Consider the following 20,313-nt stretch of genomic DNA (forward strand, 5'->3'; position numbering starts at 1 on the left):
GTAAATCAAATACTCGTAAAACTACATCAAAATAAGAAAAATAAACTTATGATTTCAGCCGCTCGCTTTTCATCTAGCCGACTAGGGTTCGATCCCTGGCACGGACGTGAAAAGGTTAGGGGTTCGCGAGTTTTCTCCGGGAACTCCGGTTTTGTCACACACTAAGACCCCCGCGCGCTTACATACGGGCCATCGAGAGTGATTTCGATAAGTTGTATAACTTGTCTCACAATCAATGTAAAATAAATAAAATTTAATTCATGTTTTCGGGAACTTTAGTTGTTATGGTGGGAAATTAAATTTCAAATGTGTAGAAGTATGGAGCTTGAGTTACCATCACTCTCTGGTTCAGATTCATGAACATTCCCTAAATTTAAGGAACTCCTTACCTTAAAATTCTCTATAAGAAGCATTGCATATTCTATGGAAAGCTCCTTAGCTTAAGATTTTTTCCGTAATTTTTGTAATGCTTTCCTATGGGGAATTTAAAGTTAAGGAATCATTATACTTAAGGAATTTCGTGGAACTGGGCCCTGAAGCAGTTTTTTTATATATTTTGAGATGAGATACAGGCTAGGTGTTGGACGTACCTAAACAGTTATGTGCTACATATTTCCGAATAAACGATAATGCTACATACAACACATCGCCACAAGGAGCGTCCGTCAATAAGTCACCTTTGCTGATGTTAATCCATACCAAATGAAACAATATCTTACCCTTAACACTGTGTGAACTATACTGTATGATTACCGGATGTTACGATTGTCGAAGTGATACAAATATTGAGTGGAGAATGTATAATAGCCCAATGAATGCTCCAACTCCATTGGTTATAGATAAGTATAATGGTCCAGTGAATGCTCCAACTCCATTAATTATTGATAAGTATAAAGCTCAGTGAATGCTCCTACCCCAATGGTTATAGATAAGTATAATAGCCCAGTGAATGCTCCAACTCCATTAATTATTGATAAGTATAATAGCTCAGTGAATGCTCCTACCCCAATGGTTATAGAAAAGTATAATAGCCCAGTGAATGCTCCAACTCCATTAATTATTGAGAAGTTAAATAGCCCATTGAATGCTCCAACCCCAATGGTTATAGATAAGTATAATAGTCCAGTGAATGTTCCAACTCCATTGATTATTGAGAAGTATAATAGCCCAGTGAATGCTCCAACTCCATTTGTTAGTTTGATCAGTGGATACATGATAGTTACTTCTATTTTAAAATGCACAAAAATGTAATTAGGAATTGCACAAAAATGTTATTAGGAATTGACCGTCTATGATGAATCAATCATATATATCGAAAAGAAACATTATTAGGCATCGTTCGGTCTTGATTGGTGGGTGATTGTATTGATTATTTGTATCCTTATAACTAGTATATATATGATTTTTAAGGACGCATTGTATAAAACTGATGAATGGGTCTTTTAAGTGTTGGTGATAGTTTGCTTTCATAATGTGTATCCGCAGTAAATGGAGTTCTTTGTAAAATTCAAGCATGAACATGTACGGAAGTAATTGTGTTTATTCTAATTGTGTCATGACAAAGAGGTAGATCGCTTAGACAATTTGACATACAATATAATTTTGTCCACTCTAACTAATAGAACTGCTACTTAGCCACATATGTACATATGTATCCATATCCTATAGACACATCTCTTAGGTTCAAACGTTATCTGCGTAGGTATTGCTTATTCGGTTCATGAATATAGAAACAGGTATGCGAGTACACGCGAGCGCTATCCTAGAGGTCTTCCAACTGTCATTCTGTATGCGACTAGGCGTTGTGTTGGAAGTTCATTAGCAATGACAGGACTAACGGCACTGTTGTTGATGCTTGCACATATAACAGGTAAGCCATTTATTAGAAGTTTAGAAATATCACATTAAAATAGTAAGCATGCCATCTTTAAACCATTTTTTTTCATTTTAAAACCCTATTTATCCTTACAGTTCCGTCTGATAACTTCAGATTCGCCGTGATATTGCGTCGTTTTGTGAAACCAGTGAAGTTTTCATCAATATATATGCATCGGTATTCAATAATATTGTTCATTATGCATGACTAACTGGCACCACTGGACTTCACTGCGATATTTTATTTTAGTCGTAAGAGATACATGCATTTTTATATCTCGTTTTTTATACTTCATATTTTATTAGTATGGGTATTATTTTTGTTTCCCACGTATATCCCCAGACATATGTATAAGAAAGTGTTAGTGGATTTTGCAGTAACCAAATTTTGCGTTATCCATCCTCTCATTTCTTTATTCATCCTAAGAGTGAAGACCACTTTAATTTAGCTAGAAACAAATGTTCTCGTCATTTTGCGAACAGACCGAAATGAATTAAAATGTTTCGCTAAAAATGTATAATCGCATGTATATTTTCCCAATATGTTGAAAAATATGACGAAGTGAAATATTGTATACAAGAAATAAAGTGGTTTTACTTAAGGTTTGTTCGAAATCAAACATAAAAATCAACAATATCGAATTTTGCTATCATTTACGTGATCAAACATTTGCCTGGTATCACTCACGAGGGTGATAGCTAACATGAGAGTAATACTGCAAGCATGAATATATTCGCGAGTATTACTTCTCGCGATATGCATGTGTAAATATTTCGAAGTGTTATCCTTTTCGGGAGAGAAGTACATGTAGCTTTTATATACATCAAATAATACGAGCGGGGATTTTTTCGATGTGTAAAGACCTTCATGTTATTGGCTTAAAATCACCCTGGTGTACATTTCTACGTGTACATTTACGATAAAGTCAAAAATTCTGTGTGTGTTTTGTTTTATTTTCATGTTTATATATGATTGTTGTAAACAAATCATTAGTAATGGCAGTACTTTGTTGTTATGAATATCATTCAGGTTAACTTATTTCAACAACATTTAAGATGGGTTTCCGGGTATTCCAGTTTCAATTCTCCGCAGACAACTATTAATATATATTAATTGTTTTATTTATATTTTATTTTGTATTTTTCCTGAGTTGTATAAGCTATGAAATCTGTGTGATATAATACAAAATTAATCAAGTAACTTGAAGTACAAATTTTTAGAAAACATATTACTTGGTTTCGGAATCATTTATAAGGACTATGTATGGTTTGGACCCCCTTTTGGCCCCCGAATCCATCAATCTCTTGAACTATAAGCAATAAGTAATTTAGTTGTTGAATTTGATATATATTTAGTGCTTCATTTAATTGAAATAAAACATCCAAATTTGACAGCTTTAGCTGTCATGCGGTAACCATACAGAATATCCATAAATTGAGTGAATTTGAAATTTTTGATAGTTTTTGTCTAAGAAACAACAAAAAGGCAATCTTGAACAAAATTCATATTTATTCAGAATATGTGTGTACGTCATATTCAGAAATCTAAAAATTGAAGTGCGCTCTATGGTTTCTAGATAAAAAATGGTCAAAATTGACGAAAAAACCACATTGCTATAATTTGTGCATATTTGGATAGTTACCTTAGCAACTGAAGCTGCACCACATACATCATACCTATAGTGTCAAGGATGTACTTGTTATTAGAAATACAACCATTTGATCACTAAATAAGAGGTTTCAAATTTAACAGATTTAGAGAATAAAACACAAACCATACATAGTCCAAATGTATAGATAATTACTTATAAAGTGAGTGACTTTAAATTTAGCATCAACACAAAACGGAAAACTAAAAAAAAATAATAAAAACAATTTTACATGTTCACGGAGAAAAAAAAGATTAGTGTAAATACTCGGAAACCCGTACATAAGATAATTTACGTGTATTATAAAAGTGTTAGAAAAGCATCAAATAAAATTCACACATGATAATGTAAATAATGAGTGATTATAACCCTAAACTGATATACGTTTCGTTTTTCTTGACCTAAAGTAAAACTCACTTAAAGTATCGATCACGGTTGAATTGAAAACATCGGATGAGTCGAATGTTTCAATTGGTCCTGATTTCTTTCTTTCTTTATACTAGTAAATATAGCACGGATGAATAGAACAGCTGTTGAATCGAATACTGCGGTTAAATTGAATTCATTTTCCGGTCCCTTCCTTCTAAAATATACCAAAATTTCCTTTTTTGTGTCGAACATCCCGACGTAACGCTGTCTCAGGTAAAAGTCAAGTATCGGTCCAATTGACCAAACATGACTGATCAACCGTAACAGTGTTAACGAACGTTACTATTCCATCAAAACCTAAAGCCCTTGTTTACAGAGGTGCACAGGTAAAGGCGAAATACATACATTGTACATATATAGTTGAGAGCAGTTCTGGAATAAAACGTAGCGTCTTCAATTCATAATGATTTGCGAGTTTATGTACATGTACATAGCCGACGATAGAAAGGAGGAAAATTTTCTTGCTATTTATTGCCTTTCTTAAATCAATAGGTGTGTAAAACGCCAACCTGGAAACATTCGGTACAATCAGTATAACTATAACGTGCATGTCTTCGTGAGCAGTAAAACACGAATGAGTCGACCATCGGATAAGTCGAATATTTTGCTTGGTCCTGCTGACTTCGACTTGTCCGTGTTTCACTGTTCACGGAGACATTGACGTCTAAGTTGTACTGACTATATCGATGATTTCCAGGTTGGCGTTTTACACACATTTTGGTGCTTTGGAGACTCCTTCCTTTACTTCGCTTGACTTTGGAGACTCCTTCCTTTACTTCGCTTGACTTCTTTTACGCATTAATAATTAACAGCGCTATTCTCTGATGTATTTCGAGAGAACGAATCGTGTCTAATGATGCGTATATAGCATCTTAAATAAAATATCATTACGAATGAAAAGGCGATAAAGACCTCACCAAAAATGCTTAGCCTTTTGCCATGTTTTATTTTCTTCTTTTGCAGTTACAGTCAGATGGTGTGTGATGCTGAATTACAGCATTTAAATTTGTTTTATATAATGTTATATATACCATGACAAATGTCAATAAGACAGGTACCAAAGCAAATCAATTATCCGTATACTAAAAAAAACGCTTAGATATATTGCCGAATCATTTTTAAGGCTGTCACAGTCTGCTGAACACGTTATCCGTAAACACTGAAACATAGATGAAATATACCGGATCGATCTGCCATCCGTTTTACTCTTCATATCTAATTTATGATACGAGTTTAGAATATTTCAGTTTTTGAGAGCCTTTGGCGTTGTCTGTTTACATTCGGAACATTTGCAAACAGTGTTTTTATCCATATGATTTCAAATGAAGTGACAACAATGCTTAATTATATTTGAAATTCACATTTGTTAGCTTAAGGGACTTATTGTTCATATTGTTTATTACAGTGACAATGACATCAGAGAGTGGTGACTGGGTGTTAGTATTTAAAGGCGTGACCGGTGGTAAGAGCTATTTCAACATTTGTACCATTTTACCGGATTTTTCAAAATGAAAACACCAAAAACGAGGAACTCTGCTATTTTGTCTTTCTGAAGATTCATATTCGTCCCGCTGTACTGTATTTCCGTCTAGTCAGATTTCAAATTTCTCGCGGTGGGATGATTTTCTTGCACTCCATAAATAATTTAATAAGTCACATGATGAGGATTTGCACTTATCTATATGTTTGCGTATGAATACATTCGCAAAGATTCCATGGAAACGAAATATATATTTGCAAAACTTTCCACAGCGCGAATAATAATGCCAATTTAATTTGTTCACAGCCAAGCTATAGACAATGGAGGTATATCAAGGGGCTACCTTTATTTAACGTTCAACAATAGAAGAAAACAATACGTTTAAATGGTATCCGTTCATTATTCAGCGAACAAATATATCCAAATTCAACAACATAAGGTGTGGTGAAACTAAGATCTGACATTATTTTTCTTTTGAATAACATATTTTTCACATCATCACATTATCAGTCACTCATTTTTCAAATCCAGTCTTAATTGTTTTCTTTCACTCACAGGATATTTAAACCTGGTACTACAGTCTTGTAACAGATAACTATTAGCTATTGTCTTGCACATTGTAAGGCATGAAAATGCTTAATTAATCATAGGGTCGAAAATCAGTTGCCAATGTCCCTAAAACTGTTTTATACTAAATTGGGTTTGATTAGTTGTTGTTTTAAAGTAAAACTGTGTTATACCAAATTGGGTTTCATTGGTTGTTGTTGTGAAGTAAAACAGATTTATACTTAATTGAATTTGTTGTTGTGAAGTAAAACAGATTTATACTTAATTGAATTTCATTGGTTGTTGTTGTGAAGTAAAACAGATTTACACTTAATTGGATTTCATTGGTTGTTGTTGTGAAGTAAAACAGATTTATACTAAATTGGGTTTCCTTGGTTGTTGTTTTAAAGTAAAACTGTGTTATACTTAATTTGGTTTGTTGTGTGTAAGTAAAATTTATACTAAATGGTTGTTGTGAGTAAAATACTAAATTGGTGATTGTTGTTGTGTTGTGAAGTAAAACAGATTTATACTAAATTGGGTTTCATTTGTTTGTTATACATACTAAATTGGGTTTGATTTGTTGTTGTTGTGAAGTAAAACAGATTTATACTAAATTGGGTTTCATTGGTTGTTGAAAAATTGCTACTTTATATTTGCGTATACAATATTTTGCGTCATCATTATTTTAAACTTATTATTCAAAATATAAATCCGCGACCAACATCGACTCTCACTGACAATCATGCATTCGTTTGACCTTCAAGTTTTTTTTATACATTTATTCGCCGCAGAACATTTGTATCGCAAAAAGAAAGTGGTTTATAGTAGCTATATTTATTATATCAGGATCAACGAGTATCTATGATTTATTTCTTGGGAATACGTCATACAACGCTTACGTAAAGGAGGCACAAGTTTTAGATAATTCCTTCCCGGATCATTACAAGTCTGACATAATCAATTACTGGGACGATATGGACATCACAAAGGTAAGATTGTTTTACTTTTTTGTAAGTTATCCTTATACAATGTCACATCCTCGATACTCCAGTTGTTACTATAATGACGTTACATCCACCCCTGGTGTATCGAGGATACATATTAGTAAGTTATCCTTATACAATGTCACATCCTCGATACTCCAGTTGTTACTATAATGACGTTACATCCACCCCTGGTGTATCGAGGATACATATTAGTAAGTTATCCTTATACAATGTCACATCCTCGATACTCTAGTTGTTACTATAATGACGTTACATCCGCCCCTGGTGTATAGAGGATACATAGTATAACCGGAGATAGCCCAAGAGAAAAAAACCTGACCAATCACAGGCATGCAGAGACTTCCCTTGAAACTTGCAGTGAAAGCGACGCTCAACTCCAACGCAACTCGGTCAACACAGTGTACCGATTACCTGTCAACACAGTGTACCGATTACCTGAGTATTCTTATCTCTGTAATTTTACTGTGAGATAATACAGGGGTGGATATATAACGACAGTGAAAGTAACCCCTAGAGTATCGAGGATGTCTTATACAATGTCAATGAATTGACGAAATCTACCTTTCTGGTTACATACTTTACATGTAATAGTTCTTAAAGCCGACAGAGCATAAATGATATTAATCATTTGAACAATAATTGGTGTTTAATCTTGTATATATATGTCTAATTAACACAAAAAAATAATATAAAATACTTTATTTTGCCCTTAGTGCATGTGCAATCAGTACTTAATTCCATATAGGATATAATGGCACGGAAGTTTTTCGGGATGCAATTAATTATTTTTTGTAACTTTAACTTGAAGTAAAATAAGTAGCTCAAACTTTTCAATGATGGTAATGGTGTAAAGTAAGTAACTTTTGTAACTGAAGAAAAATACTAAATCGTCTGCTCGTGTTTTTGATAGTGAAAAAATATCATTTGTCAGCGGTGGAGCATCTTTAAATAACCTATAGAAATTCTTAAAGCACACTTTAGCGAAATGTCCTTTTTTATCTTGTTCGGGGTAGGATTTAAAGTATATAACCGACATATATGGAGAGTTTAGTACTGCTATAATATTTCGGGCATCGTTTCAAACGCAAATGAATGGGATAAAATAAGATTACCGTTGAATTATTTACGTGGTTTTTTAATGAGTTGATTTATTGTGAATGTGATTTCAATAACGCACGGGCCTGATATTGTATGTTAAGTTGGTGACTTAATTACAATGATGCAAGTGTAGAATGACTGATGGAAAGGAGTGAATTTCGACAGCTTTTTCAATATATTGTTCTGATTAAGTTGGTGACTTAATTGAAAAGACAGCATATGAGAATAGAACAGAATCATCAATTACTTGGTACTTTTGGTACCAAAATAATCATAACTTACAGTATAATTCGTTATCACCAAAATGCTTATTACGGGATGTGTACTAATTTTAGCGGTATTTTAATTTTAGAGTTCATGTCATTGTATTAATTCAAGTATAACGCTAAAAGTTGTCCAAGATGTCATTCTTTATTACACTCGAACTAAGGTTGCGCTTTTAATTCAATACCTCCTAGCGCTAAAATTTGAGTGTGTTAATTTAAATATACATACAGTATAAAGTATCAACTTTTGTTCATAAATAGGTTAAAGTTGGTGTTTACGTAGGGCACGAAGAGAGGACATTCTTTGAATTCGACGCAAGAGGGTGCAACATATCGAATTGGTTTGACAGATCCAAGCTTATCAATTCTTCATATACTGACTTATTACTTACATCAACACCCGTCAACTACTTTTCAATGGAGGGGTAAGTTTCAGTAAGCATTAATCAATACCAAGGCTGAGAAATAATAATGAAAGTAAATAAATAGATAGGATATTGATGAATACATGCACATGCAAATTGCAAGAGAGCGAGCGAACAAAAGAAACATCGTATATCAAATGAAGAAATGTAAGGTTTAAACCCGTAATTCATATTTAAATTGTCAACAGTAACTACATACTTCTTTAGTTTTTTTTACTCCCGGGAGATTCACACAGTCGCCTTTCACATATGTTTCATATCACTATTCAGTAACTGCAGCAGTGGTACAATTAATGATAACGTTAATATGATTACATTTTGTTAAAATGGTCAACGATTTTTATTCTATTCAACCTTTAATCATATATATTTATAGATGGTATATTATTTTACACATCTTTGACATAATTATATACTGTATAAGGCTTTCAATTTTAATTACATGTATACATGATAAGTCAACCGTTATTAATGCGGACTTGACGAAATTGTGTACATTAAATCGGATGTTAAAATAACTTTTCTTGAACTCGTAATATCAATTTTGGGTTTTTATAGTAACGACCTTTAGGCAGGGTTTAACTTCGAATTTTACGAATTTAACAAGGTTTTCGGGGTACAATTGACATTACACATTAACTGAAATTTATATGCTTTGTTAAGAGCAGTTTCAGTATTTAATTATTGTTTTATTTTAGCCACAAGGGACAAACAGGGGAAGACCACCATGTGCGAAGGTTTTTTGTGAACTCGCATTATGACGGATGCCCTAATGACCGTGGTTGGTTCTTTGTGTACGACGTAGGGAGTCGTGGCATATGCCTCTGGGAGAAAGATCATCTATCGGAAGTACCAGCAGTCCTCTTTGTGTCTGGCTCTACGTCCGCCATGTTTATGTCGGGTATAATTTCAAATAATATTAAATTAAATCTATTTGGCGTGTATATTTCGTAGCCAGTAACCAACTAATTTCTTTATGAGCGGATTGCCCTTGTAATCAATTAAAACATTAACATAAATGTTATTTCTTTCATTTTAACAACGATTTTCTATAAATTTTTTTCGTGTATAAAAGCCTTCTAATCATGTATATCATAGAGATTCCCCAACTATTGACTCTTTTTATCATGTTTATCAAATTTGATTTAGGTGATTTTCATTTCTTTAAAAAGATACCAGCTTTAGCGAGTGTCTTTTGTGTCTTTTAAAAAATTGAAAATTAACAAACGAGATTTTAGATAAACGTGATAAGAAAAGAGTCACTAGTTTGAGAACATGTTTATCCCATAACTTTAATCTATGTTTATTACATGTTGATCTTTTTATTTATCTTCTACATTCAGGGAAACTTACAACCCATACACTTCGTCATGATATCTTTCCGCCATAAAAAATAGTGCCTAAATACTGAGCCAATATCTTGGTTAATACTTGAATAAGGGATCTTGAATAAGCAACAACTTATTATATAGAAAATGCAATACAATTTAACGAAAATGCACTATGTATAAACGTCAGACGAATCAAAAGAGGTTCAAGTTGACAAATGCTATGCGTCGGGTGTGAAAACATAAACGATAACCAACTGCTATGGAGTTAATCACATCATTGTTTTCCATTGTGAAACATGCATAATTATGGAACAAACATGGATCTCTATAAAAATCAACAACAAGAACCAATTTGAATAGTACAATATACATTAAATTGTTAATAGAAACAATTTTATTGCAGAAAGAGGAAAGCTAAGGGCAGATTTCATGACCATATCGGTTCAATGTAAGTTGTGGTTTTCTTTGTAAATCTTTACATTCTTCGTTTTAGGTGTGTGTTTGGTGCTTTTCGAAATGTTTCTTACAGAAATGTAGCAGTTGGGACAATTGTCTCATTGTCAAATTTGTCAAAATCCTATGACGAAATAAATGTTCAAACATTTACAAAAACCTAAACCTCCAATGCTAGTTAAAACAGCATTTTATATATTGTAACTTGGAATACAAACTAAAACGAAAAATACATGCATGTGCTCTGTACATTTAACCAATTATTTTTACAATAACCATTTACAATTCGTCTCATCTGAAATCAAAGTAATAAAACGTTTGCCAATAGGTCATCAATTGATCAGTATAATAAAATTCCTCTTGAACTGAAAAATGTCTATAGAGAAACACAAAATATATAAATGTCTTTACATTTACTTTCCAGTGAGTTTTAATTTTTTTTTTTTTTAATTTGTCCTCATTAAAAGAACATGTCTTGTTTACAGTTGGGTCAAATTCCTCATGGTCACAATGCAGTTTACCCGAATCGGAAGACAGTCTTGATACAAAAACTACTACCACTGAAACCATTACCACGACTCCTGTGGATGAGGACACACTCAATAAAAAAGTTGAGACTATTAAAAAGGAGCTGGCCGTGATTAAGAAATCAACTTCAGGTATTGTCCTATCTGCCTTTTATATAAATACATGTATTTGCTTTGCATATTACAGTGTTATCTGTCTTTGCAGGTAGGCATTTATTGTGACGTCATGTGTTTGCGAGCATAACGTCATACTTTTTGAAAAAAGACGTTAATTGTGTCCAATCTTTCCCAGAGTGCATTGTGGTCTTCATAATTTCACCTCTGTTAACGGCCCAGCGAAATTTCAAGATTCTTGAAAAACGTATTTCTTTAAAACATATTTGAAGTTTAGTGGCGCGATATTTTGGTGTTTGGGGGATCCGGGGGTCTTCCTCGGGAAAAAAGTACGATTTAGAATGGCTGAGATGAGTTTTACGATGTATTTGGTTGAATATGCGAGCGCCGTAGGCGCGAGATTTTGGTTTTTGTGGGGTCCGGGGGCTTCCCACGGAAAACATATTACGATTTTGTATTTTGATGATTTTTAAGCGTCCTTAACATGGTAATATTTCGATTTTAGGTTACATATGTACCTGCATTTAGAAATGAAAATTGTGAGTGTCCTCTTACCATTGTGCAGCCCAGCTCGATCTGAACATACCGGATTCACACCATCGGCACATTGTTGTGTAACTCAAAATAATAATTAACTGATTGTCTTGCTAAGACATATAAATAGATTAATATTTTAAGAAGCATTTTTTTAATAGTATAATCCCTTGATGGACATTTTAGTCTAGTTCGTGTGTATTGAATTTTCATTATTAAAGGTTTGAACATTACGTGCTTGAACGTTTAAGGAAACGCGCCGCGCAGCGAAAATTTTTCTGAAATTAAGCTCAAAAATGTGCAGGAGGACCTTTTTTTCTTTCAAATGTGCATTTTAAGAACATTTCACTCGGCGAAAATGGAGGGGGGGGGGGCAAAAAGACATGTTTGCCCCCCCCCCGTACGCCCCTGCTACCATCAAAGGAACTAACTTTAATATGCAAAGACGGAATATCAAAGAGCTTTTTTTAAATGTACAATTAGCAAGTTCTGTCGGCGCAAGCCTGACTACACAGTCCAATCTTAACTATGGTTTTTTTATATTTGTTCACGGAGACTGGTTGCTCCATAATACATCAAAATTATATATAACGATATGATTTAATCTTTAACTATAAACAAACTGTCTTTCGTGTGTGATTTGTTTTCGCGATTTTCGAAATATTCACGAAAATTTATCTCCGCGAATTGATATCTTCCACAATTCTCGCACAATTAAATTCAAAGATATTCCCATTCGATTTTAAATCCGCGAAACTTAATCTCCGCATATTCATTTCGAAACAGAAATCGCTAAATATAGTAGCCGCGAAAGAAGGTTGGTTTGCAGTATAAGTAGCTGAATGAAAACAGCTTGGCTTTCTATAGATTTTGTCTCGTTAGCTATGATAAACGAGTGTTCTGTTTACCAGTTAATAAGCATGACTTGTGATGATAAACCTAAAGCATTGAGTACTAGTTTCAACATAGATGTTAAAATACCTCATCGGTGTATCATGAATAATTACAGGTGATGTACATGTACATTGAAAAATCAGTAAATTGTAATGAAATTGGAAAGAACATCGCGGCAGTTCATGTATAATATTCGATCGCCCATTTCCATCAAAATGATATAACGTTTACCTGATCTGATATTTTTCTTTTAAGGAAAATTAAAACAGTCGTTATTCTTTATTTTAGTTTTGTTATGTTATTCTGCATATTCCCATTTGAGTATAACAAAACCGTGTCAGTCATGGCAATGATATCGACATTTCAAGTTTTAATGATGTTTTGCTCTACACAAAACATCCTGACAATTGTTCAGAATAGCAAGCGAAACATGAAGTATTCAAAATATAAATGACCAACTTGTAATGATCACAATTACATCCCGAATGTATCATACACCACTGCTATGTACATATATATAGCTCTGTTTGACCTTCAAAAAGTGCTGAACATTTAAAAGCAAAAATAGCATTTAAAAGTTTTCATTCTAAATTATTAGAATTGATAGAATAATTGCTACGAGACAAGGTCGGTTCTGTCGATTAAGTTTTAGCGATACCTAGTATGTCTGTTTCAAAAGATGAAGTATTTGTTCAAGATCATATAGCTTTCGTTGTTAGTAGAAAATTACTGATCCATTAAGCTTCTTGTCAGCATCCTTATACCATTTCACACAACAAAATGTTCTTTATAGTTGAAATAGAACCAAATAACAGGTAAGTTTCTGATTCCATAACTGGTATTATTTCTGTTCTAGCCTACATCCGAACAAAGACCAGTGCACCCGATAGCCGTCAAAGTTCAAAGGGCATTGGTGTTATTGGAGTTAGCGTGATAATTGCAGTCTTACTTCTAGTTGTGGTACCTGACCTGCTTGCACTGGTACGGCATGTGTCTAAACTGGGCAGACGACGTGTTCATGCTAAGACGAATCCGAACAGGGTGGTGGACATCGATGTTCAAAGTATGGCGATGTCTTCATAAAATAATGAAGTTTTGAGCGAAAGATGAAACCAAACAGGGTGATGGGCGAATTCTTTATAATATGACGATGTTTTCATGCCAAGATGATTTCAGACAGGGTAAGGAGGATTGAAGAATGACGAAGTCTTCATAATATGACGATGACGTTTTCACTCCGAGATAAATTCAGACATGGTGATGAACATACATTATAGATGTGTAAAGTCGTCTTTATGACGAGATGAATGTAGAATTAAAATTTATACGGATGGATTCATAAATTGTTCTAGTCTAACTGCATTCTCGATAATCCAAGGGTTACTATCACTGGCTTAATATCCACCCCTGGGCTATCTTTTAAGTAAAACTGGCGGTAGTTCAGGAAAAAACCTGACCAATCACAGGCCCGCAGGACTCCCGTTGCAAATTACAGAGAGTGCGACGCCAAACAGTCAACCACATTGTATTGTCCATCAATTCCTTTGATTTTAATCAAATGATCAAATTACCAATCTTCTTTTGCCTCCAGTTTTACTATGAAGTAGTCCAGGGGTGAATATGACGTCAGTGATAATAACCCATGGATTATCGAGGATGGACAGACTTTAAAGTGATTTAAACTAGATTTGCGAGGACCTTATTCATAGCCTTGATATTCTTATCAAAATTTTAAATATAAAAAAATGTGAGGACCTTGTTCATGACTCTGTTGCCTCCAGTTTTACTACGAGATATAGTCCAGGGGTGGATATGACGTCAGTGATAGTAGCCCCTGGTATCTCATGGAGCATTGAATATAGTTAATAGCCTGAATGCATGCAATATTATCAGAATTTTAAATGAAGTAACAAACAAATGTGAGGACCGTGCTCATAATCTGGATATTCTAATCAGAAATTTAAATGACAAAAATATGAGTACAGGAGCGTGTACATAATCTGTATATATTCTAATCCTACCTTAAATATTTTAATCGGAATGTAAAATTAACTAAAAATGTGAGGATTTGTTTGTAACAATTATACATTCTGGTCAGGACAAATACGTAGTAGTGAGGTATCCAAAATTGATATTCCAGTCGAATAAAAATGGAAACTGAAAAGTAATATTTTACATTCCATATATTATGGTTTCGTATTCTTTTACATTATATCATCGATTTGCATCGTTGCTTTTTATTTGGTATTATCATCATACTTATAATTCACATTTTTCTTTTTATCATTTCATCTGCTATTTTTATCATCTTTATTATTTATTTTTATCGTTATCATTTTATTTTGTATTATCATATTTATAACTTGATATTAAATTATCGTTATATGGTTTTATTTCATCTTTATTTGGTTTTTTTCATCATTATATTTTTATATTTTTTAATTTCATAAATTTAATTTTTATCGTTGTTTTTATTCTTATTTTTATATCATTCTATGTTTTCTATACAGTACAACTTGCCCATCTTGCCCCGTAGATATGTGCGCATGTTTTGTTTTCCTTCCCCGACGTAAAGTACTTATTTGGTGAAAAACAGTTCAGTACTTTAGGAAAAGAAGATATTTTTTCTCTCTCTCGATTTAACTATTTGGTTCATCCTTCTAATTATTTGTGTTGTTGGCTTGTACTCGCGCGTTATTCCAATGTAACAATACATGTTACTAACTAGTCTTGAAGTACATTTTGTCCCGAAAGGATTTTTTTCGCTCATACAAGATAATAATGCTTGAATCATAAAGGGTTTTTTTCAGTTAATAACAATTTTGTCATCGGAATATCGTTGTCTGTATATGCATATTATTGTTTCCGTTTTCCTGTTATATCAATTGTTGACAATAAAACTTTCTGAAAGATATCAAAAACTTATATATAACATTTGGTATATATTTAAATTGTTGTAAGCCCACCATCAACATATGGTGGGCTATTCAAATCGCTTTTTGTCCGTGGTCCGTTAACAATCCTTGTTACCGCTAATTCTCAAAAAGAACTGAAGGGATGTTTCTCAAATTTAATATGTAGGTTCCCCTAGGGCCCCCGTTGTGCATATTTTATTTTAGGACCAATCAGTCAACAAAATGGCCGCCAGGCAGCCATCTTGGATTTTGATAGTTAAAGTTTGATACCGCTATTTCTCAGAATGTACTAAAGGGATCTTTCTCAAATTTCACATGCATGTTTCCCTAGGGGCCTAGTTGTGCATATTGCATTTTGGGACCAATCGATTAACAAAATGGCCGACAGGTCATACTGTACGACATGAATTGTTAATTGTGTAGACTTCAGGTAATACAGTACGACATGAACTGTTGTGTAGAGACTTCAGGTCATACTGTACGACATGAACTGTTGTGTAGAGACTTCAGGTCATACTGTACGACATGAACTGTTGTGTAGAGACTTCAGGTCATACTGTACGACATGAAATGTTGTGTAGAGACTTCAGGTCATACTGTACGACATGAACTGTTGTGTAGAGACTTCAGGTCATACTGTACGACATGAACTGTTGTGTAGAGACTTCAGGTCATACTGTACGACATGAAATGTTGTGTAGAGACTTCAGGTCATACTGTACGACAAGAAATGTTGTGTAGAGACTTCAAGTCATACTGTACGACATGAAATGTTGTGTAGATACTTCAGGTCATACTGTACGACATGAACTGTTGTGTAGAGACTTCAGGTCATACTGTACGACATGAAATGTTGTGTAGAGACTTCAGGTCATACTGTTCGACATGAACTGTTGTGTAGAGACTTCAGGTCATACTGTTCGACATTGAACTGTTGTGTAGAGACTTCAGGTCATACTGTACGACAGAAATGTTGTGTAGAGACTTCAGGTCATACTGTACGACATGAACTGTTGTGTAGAGACTTCAGGTCATACTGTACGACATGAACTGTTGTGTAGAGACTTCAGGTCATACTGTACGACATGAACTGTTAATTTAGAGACTTCAGGTCATACTGTACGACATAAACTGTTGTGTAGAGACTTCAGGTCATACTGTACGACATGAAATGTTGTGTAGAGACTTCAGGTCATACTGTACGACATAAACTGTTGTGTAGAGACTTCAGGTCATACTGTTCGACATTAACTGTTGTGTAGAGACTTCAGGTCATACTGTACGACATTAACTGTTGTGTAGAGACTTCAGGTCATACTGTACGACATGAACTGTTGTGTAGAGACTTCAGGTCATACTGTACGACATGAAATGTTGTGTAGAGACTTCAGGTCATACTGTACGACATTAACTGTTGTGTAGAGACTTCAGGTCATACTGTACGACATGAAATGTTGTGTAGAGACTTCAGGTCATACTGTACGACATTAACTGTTGTGTAGAGACTTCAGGTCATACTGTACGACATGAAATGTTGTGTAGAGACTTCAGGTCATACTTACGACATGAATGTTGTGTAGAGACTTCAGGTCATACTGTACGACATGAAATGTTGTGTAGAGACTTCAGGTCATACTGTACGACATGAACTGTTGTGTAGAGACTTCAGGTCATACTGTACGACATGAAATGTTGTGTAGAGACTTCCAGGTCATACTGTACGACATGAACTGTTGTGTAGAGACTTCAGGTCATACTGTACGACATGAACTGTTGTGTAGAGACTTCAGGTCATACTGTACGACATGAACTGTTGTGTAGAGACTTCAGGTCATACTGTACGACATGAAATGTTGTGTAGAGACTTCAGGTCATACTGTACGACATGAAATGTTGTGTAGAGACTTCAGGTCATACTGTACGACATGAACTGTTGTGTAGAGACTTCAGGTCATACTGTACGACATGAACTGTTGTGTAGAGACTTCAGGTCATACTGTACGACATGAACTGTTGTGTAGAGACTTCAGGTCATACAGTACGACATGAACTGTTGTGTAGAGACTTCAGGTCATACTGTACGACATGAACTGTTGTGTAGAGACTTCAGGTCATACTGTACGACATGAAATGTTGTGTAGAGACTTCAGGTCATACTGTACGACATGAACTGTTGTGTAGAGACTTCAGGTCATACTGTACGACATGAAATGTTGTGTAGAGACTTCAGGTCATACTGTACGACATGAACTGTTGTGTAGAGACTTCAGGTCATACTGTACGACATGAACTGTTAATTGTGTAGAGACTTCAGGTCATACTGTACGACATGAACTGTTGTGTAGAGACTTCAGGTATACTGTACGACAGAATGTGTGTAGACTTCAGTCATACTGTACGACATAACTGTTGTGTAGAGACTTCAGGTCATACTGTACGACATGAACTGTTGTGTAGAGACTTCAGGTCATACTGTACGACATGAACTGTTGTGTAGAGACTTCAGGTCATACTGTACGACATGAACTGTTGTGTAGAGACTTCAGGTCATACTGTACGACATGAAATGTTGTGTAGAGACTTCAGGGCATACTGTACGACATGAACTGTTGTGTAGAGACTTCAGGTCATACTGTACGACATGAACTGTTGTGTAGAGACTTCAGGTCATACTGTACGACATGAAATGTTAATTGTGTAGACTTCAGGTCATGCTGTACGACATGAACTGTTGTGTAGAGACTTCAGGTCATACTGTACGACATGAACTGTTGTGTAGAGACTTCAGGTCATACTGTACGACATGAAACTGTTGTGTAGAGACTTCAGGTCATACTGTACGACATGAACTGTTGTGTAGAGACTTCAGGTCATACTGTACGACATGAACTGTTGTGTAGAGACTTCAGGTCATACTGTACGACATGAACTGTTGTGTAGAGACTTCAGGTCATACTGTACGACATGAACTGTTGTGTAGAGACTTCAGGTCATACTGTACGACATGAAACTGTTGTGTAGAGACTTCAGGTCATACTGTACGACATGAACTGTTGTTGTGTAGAGACTTCAGGTCATACTGTACGACATGAACTGTTAATTGTGTAGAGACTTCAGGTCATACTGTACGACATGAACTGTGTTGTGTAGAGACTTCAGGTCATACTGTACGACATGAACTGTTGTGTAGAGACTTCAGGTCATACTGTACGACATGAACTGTTAATTGTGTAGAGACTTCAGGTCATACTGTACGACATGAACTGTTGTGTAGAGACTTCAGGTCATACTGTACGACATGAACTGTTGTGTAGAGACTTCAGGTCATACTGTACGACATGAACTGTTGTGTAGAGACTTCAGGTCATACTGTACGACATGAACTGTTTGTGTAGAGACTTCAGGTCATACTGTACGACATGAACTGTTGTGTAGAGACTTCAGGTCATACTGTACGACATGAACTGTTGTGTAGAGACTTCAGGTCATACTGTACGACATGAACTGTTGTGTAGAGACTTCAGGTCATACTGTACGACATGAAATGTTGTGTAGAGACTTCAGGTCATACTGTACGACATGAACTGTTGTGTAGAGACTTCAGGTCATACTGTACGACATGAACTGTTGTGTAGAGACTTCAGGTCATACTGTACGACATGAACTGTTGTGTAGAGACTTCAGGTCATACTGTACGACATGAACTGTTGTGTAGAGACTTCAGGTCATACTGTACGACATGAACTGTTGTGTAGAGACTTCAGGTCATACTGTACGACATGAACTGTTGTGTAGAGACTTCAGGTCATACTGTACGACATGAACTGTTGTGTAGAGACTTCAGGTCATACTGTACGACATGAACTGTTGTGTAGAGACTTCAGGTCATACTGTACGACATGAACTGTTGTGTAGAGACTTCAGGTCATACTGTACGACATGAAACTGTTGTGTAGAGACTTCAGGTCATACTGTACGACATGAACTGTTGTGTAGAGACTTCAGGTCATACTGTACGACATGAACTGTTGTGTAGAGACTTCAGGTCATACTGTACGACATGAACTGTTGTGTAGAGACTTCAGGTCATACTGTACGACATGAAATGTTGTGTAGAGACTTCAGGTCATACTGTACGACATGAAATGTTGTGTAGAGACTTCAGGTCATACTGTACGACATACTGAACATGAATGTTGTGTAGAGACTTCAGGTCATACTGTACGACATGAAACTGTTGTGTAGAGACTTCAGGTCATACTGTACGACATGAAACTGTTGTGTAGAGACTTCAGGTCATACTGTACGACATGAAACTGTTGTGTAGAGACTTCAGGTCATACTGTACGACATGAACTGTTGTGTAGAGACTTCAGGTCATACTGTACGACATGAACTGTTGTGTAGAGACTTCAGGTCATACTGTACGACATGAAACTGTTGTGTAGAGACTTCAGGTCATACTGTACGACATGAACTGTTGTGTAGAGACTTCAGGTCATACTGTACGACATGAACTGTTGTGTAGAGACTTCAGGTCATACTGTACGACATGAAATGTTGTGTAGAGACTTCAGGTCATACTGTACGACATGAACTGTTGTGTAGAGACTTCAGGTCATACTGTACGACATGAACTGTTGTGTAGAGACTTCAGGTCATACTGTACGACATGAAATGTTGTGTAGAGACTTCAGGTCATACTGTACGACATGAACTGTTGTGTAGAGACTTCAGGTCATACTGTACGACATGAACTGTTGTGTA

At 35.1% G+C, this 20,313-nt stretch overlaps 1 protein-coding gene across 1 annotated transcript; it reads left to right on the top strand.

The window, feature by feature from the left end:
- Positions 1-1,788: 1,788 nt before the first annotated feature.
- On the top strand, positions 1,789-13,955 carry LOC138335796 (uncharacterized). Its single transcript, XM_069284958.1, has 8 exons — positions 1,789-1,870; positions 5,359-5,415; positions 6,829-6,971; positions 8,615-8,778; positions 9,477-9,679; positions 10,513-10,557; positions 11,048-11,221; positions 13,488-13,955. The coding sequence occupies exons 1-8, from the start codon at positions 1,825-1,827 to the stop codon at positions 13,712-13,714; spliced, it is 1,059 nt and encodes a 352-aa protein (XP_069141059.1). The 5' UTR covers positions 1,789-1,824; the 3' UTR covers positions 13,715-13,955.
- The last annotated feature ends 6,358 nt before the right edge of the window (positions 13,956-20,313 follow it).

This window comes from Argopecten irradians, chromosome 11 (assembly GCF_041381155.1).
Source record: "Argopecten irradians isolate NY chromosome 11, Ai_NY, whole genome shotgun sequence".
Taxonomy (NCBI): domain Eukaryota; kingdom Metazoa; phylum Mollusca; class Bivalvia; order Pectinida; family Pectinidae; genus Argopecten; species Argopecten irradians.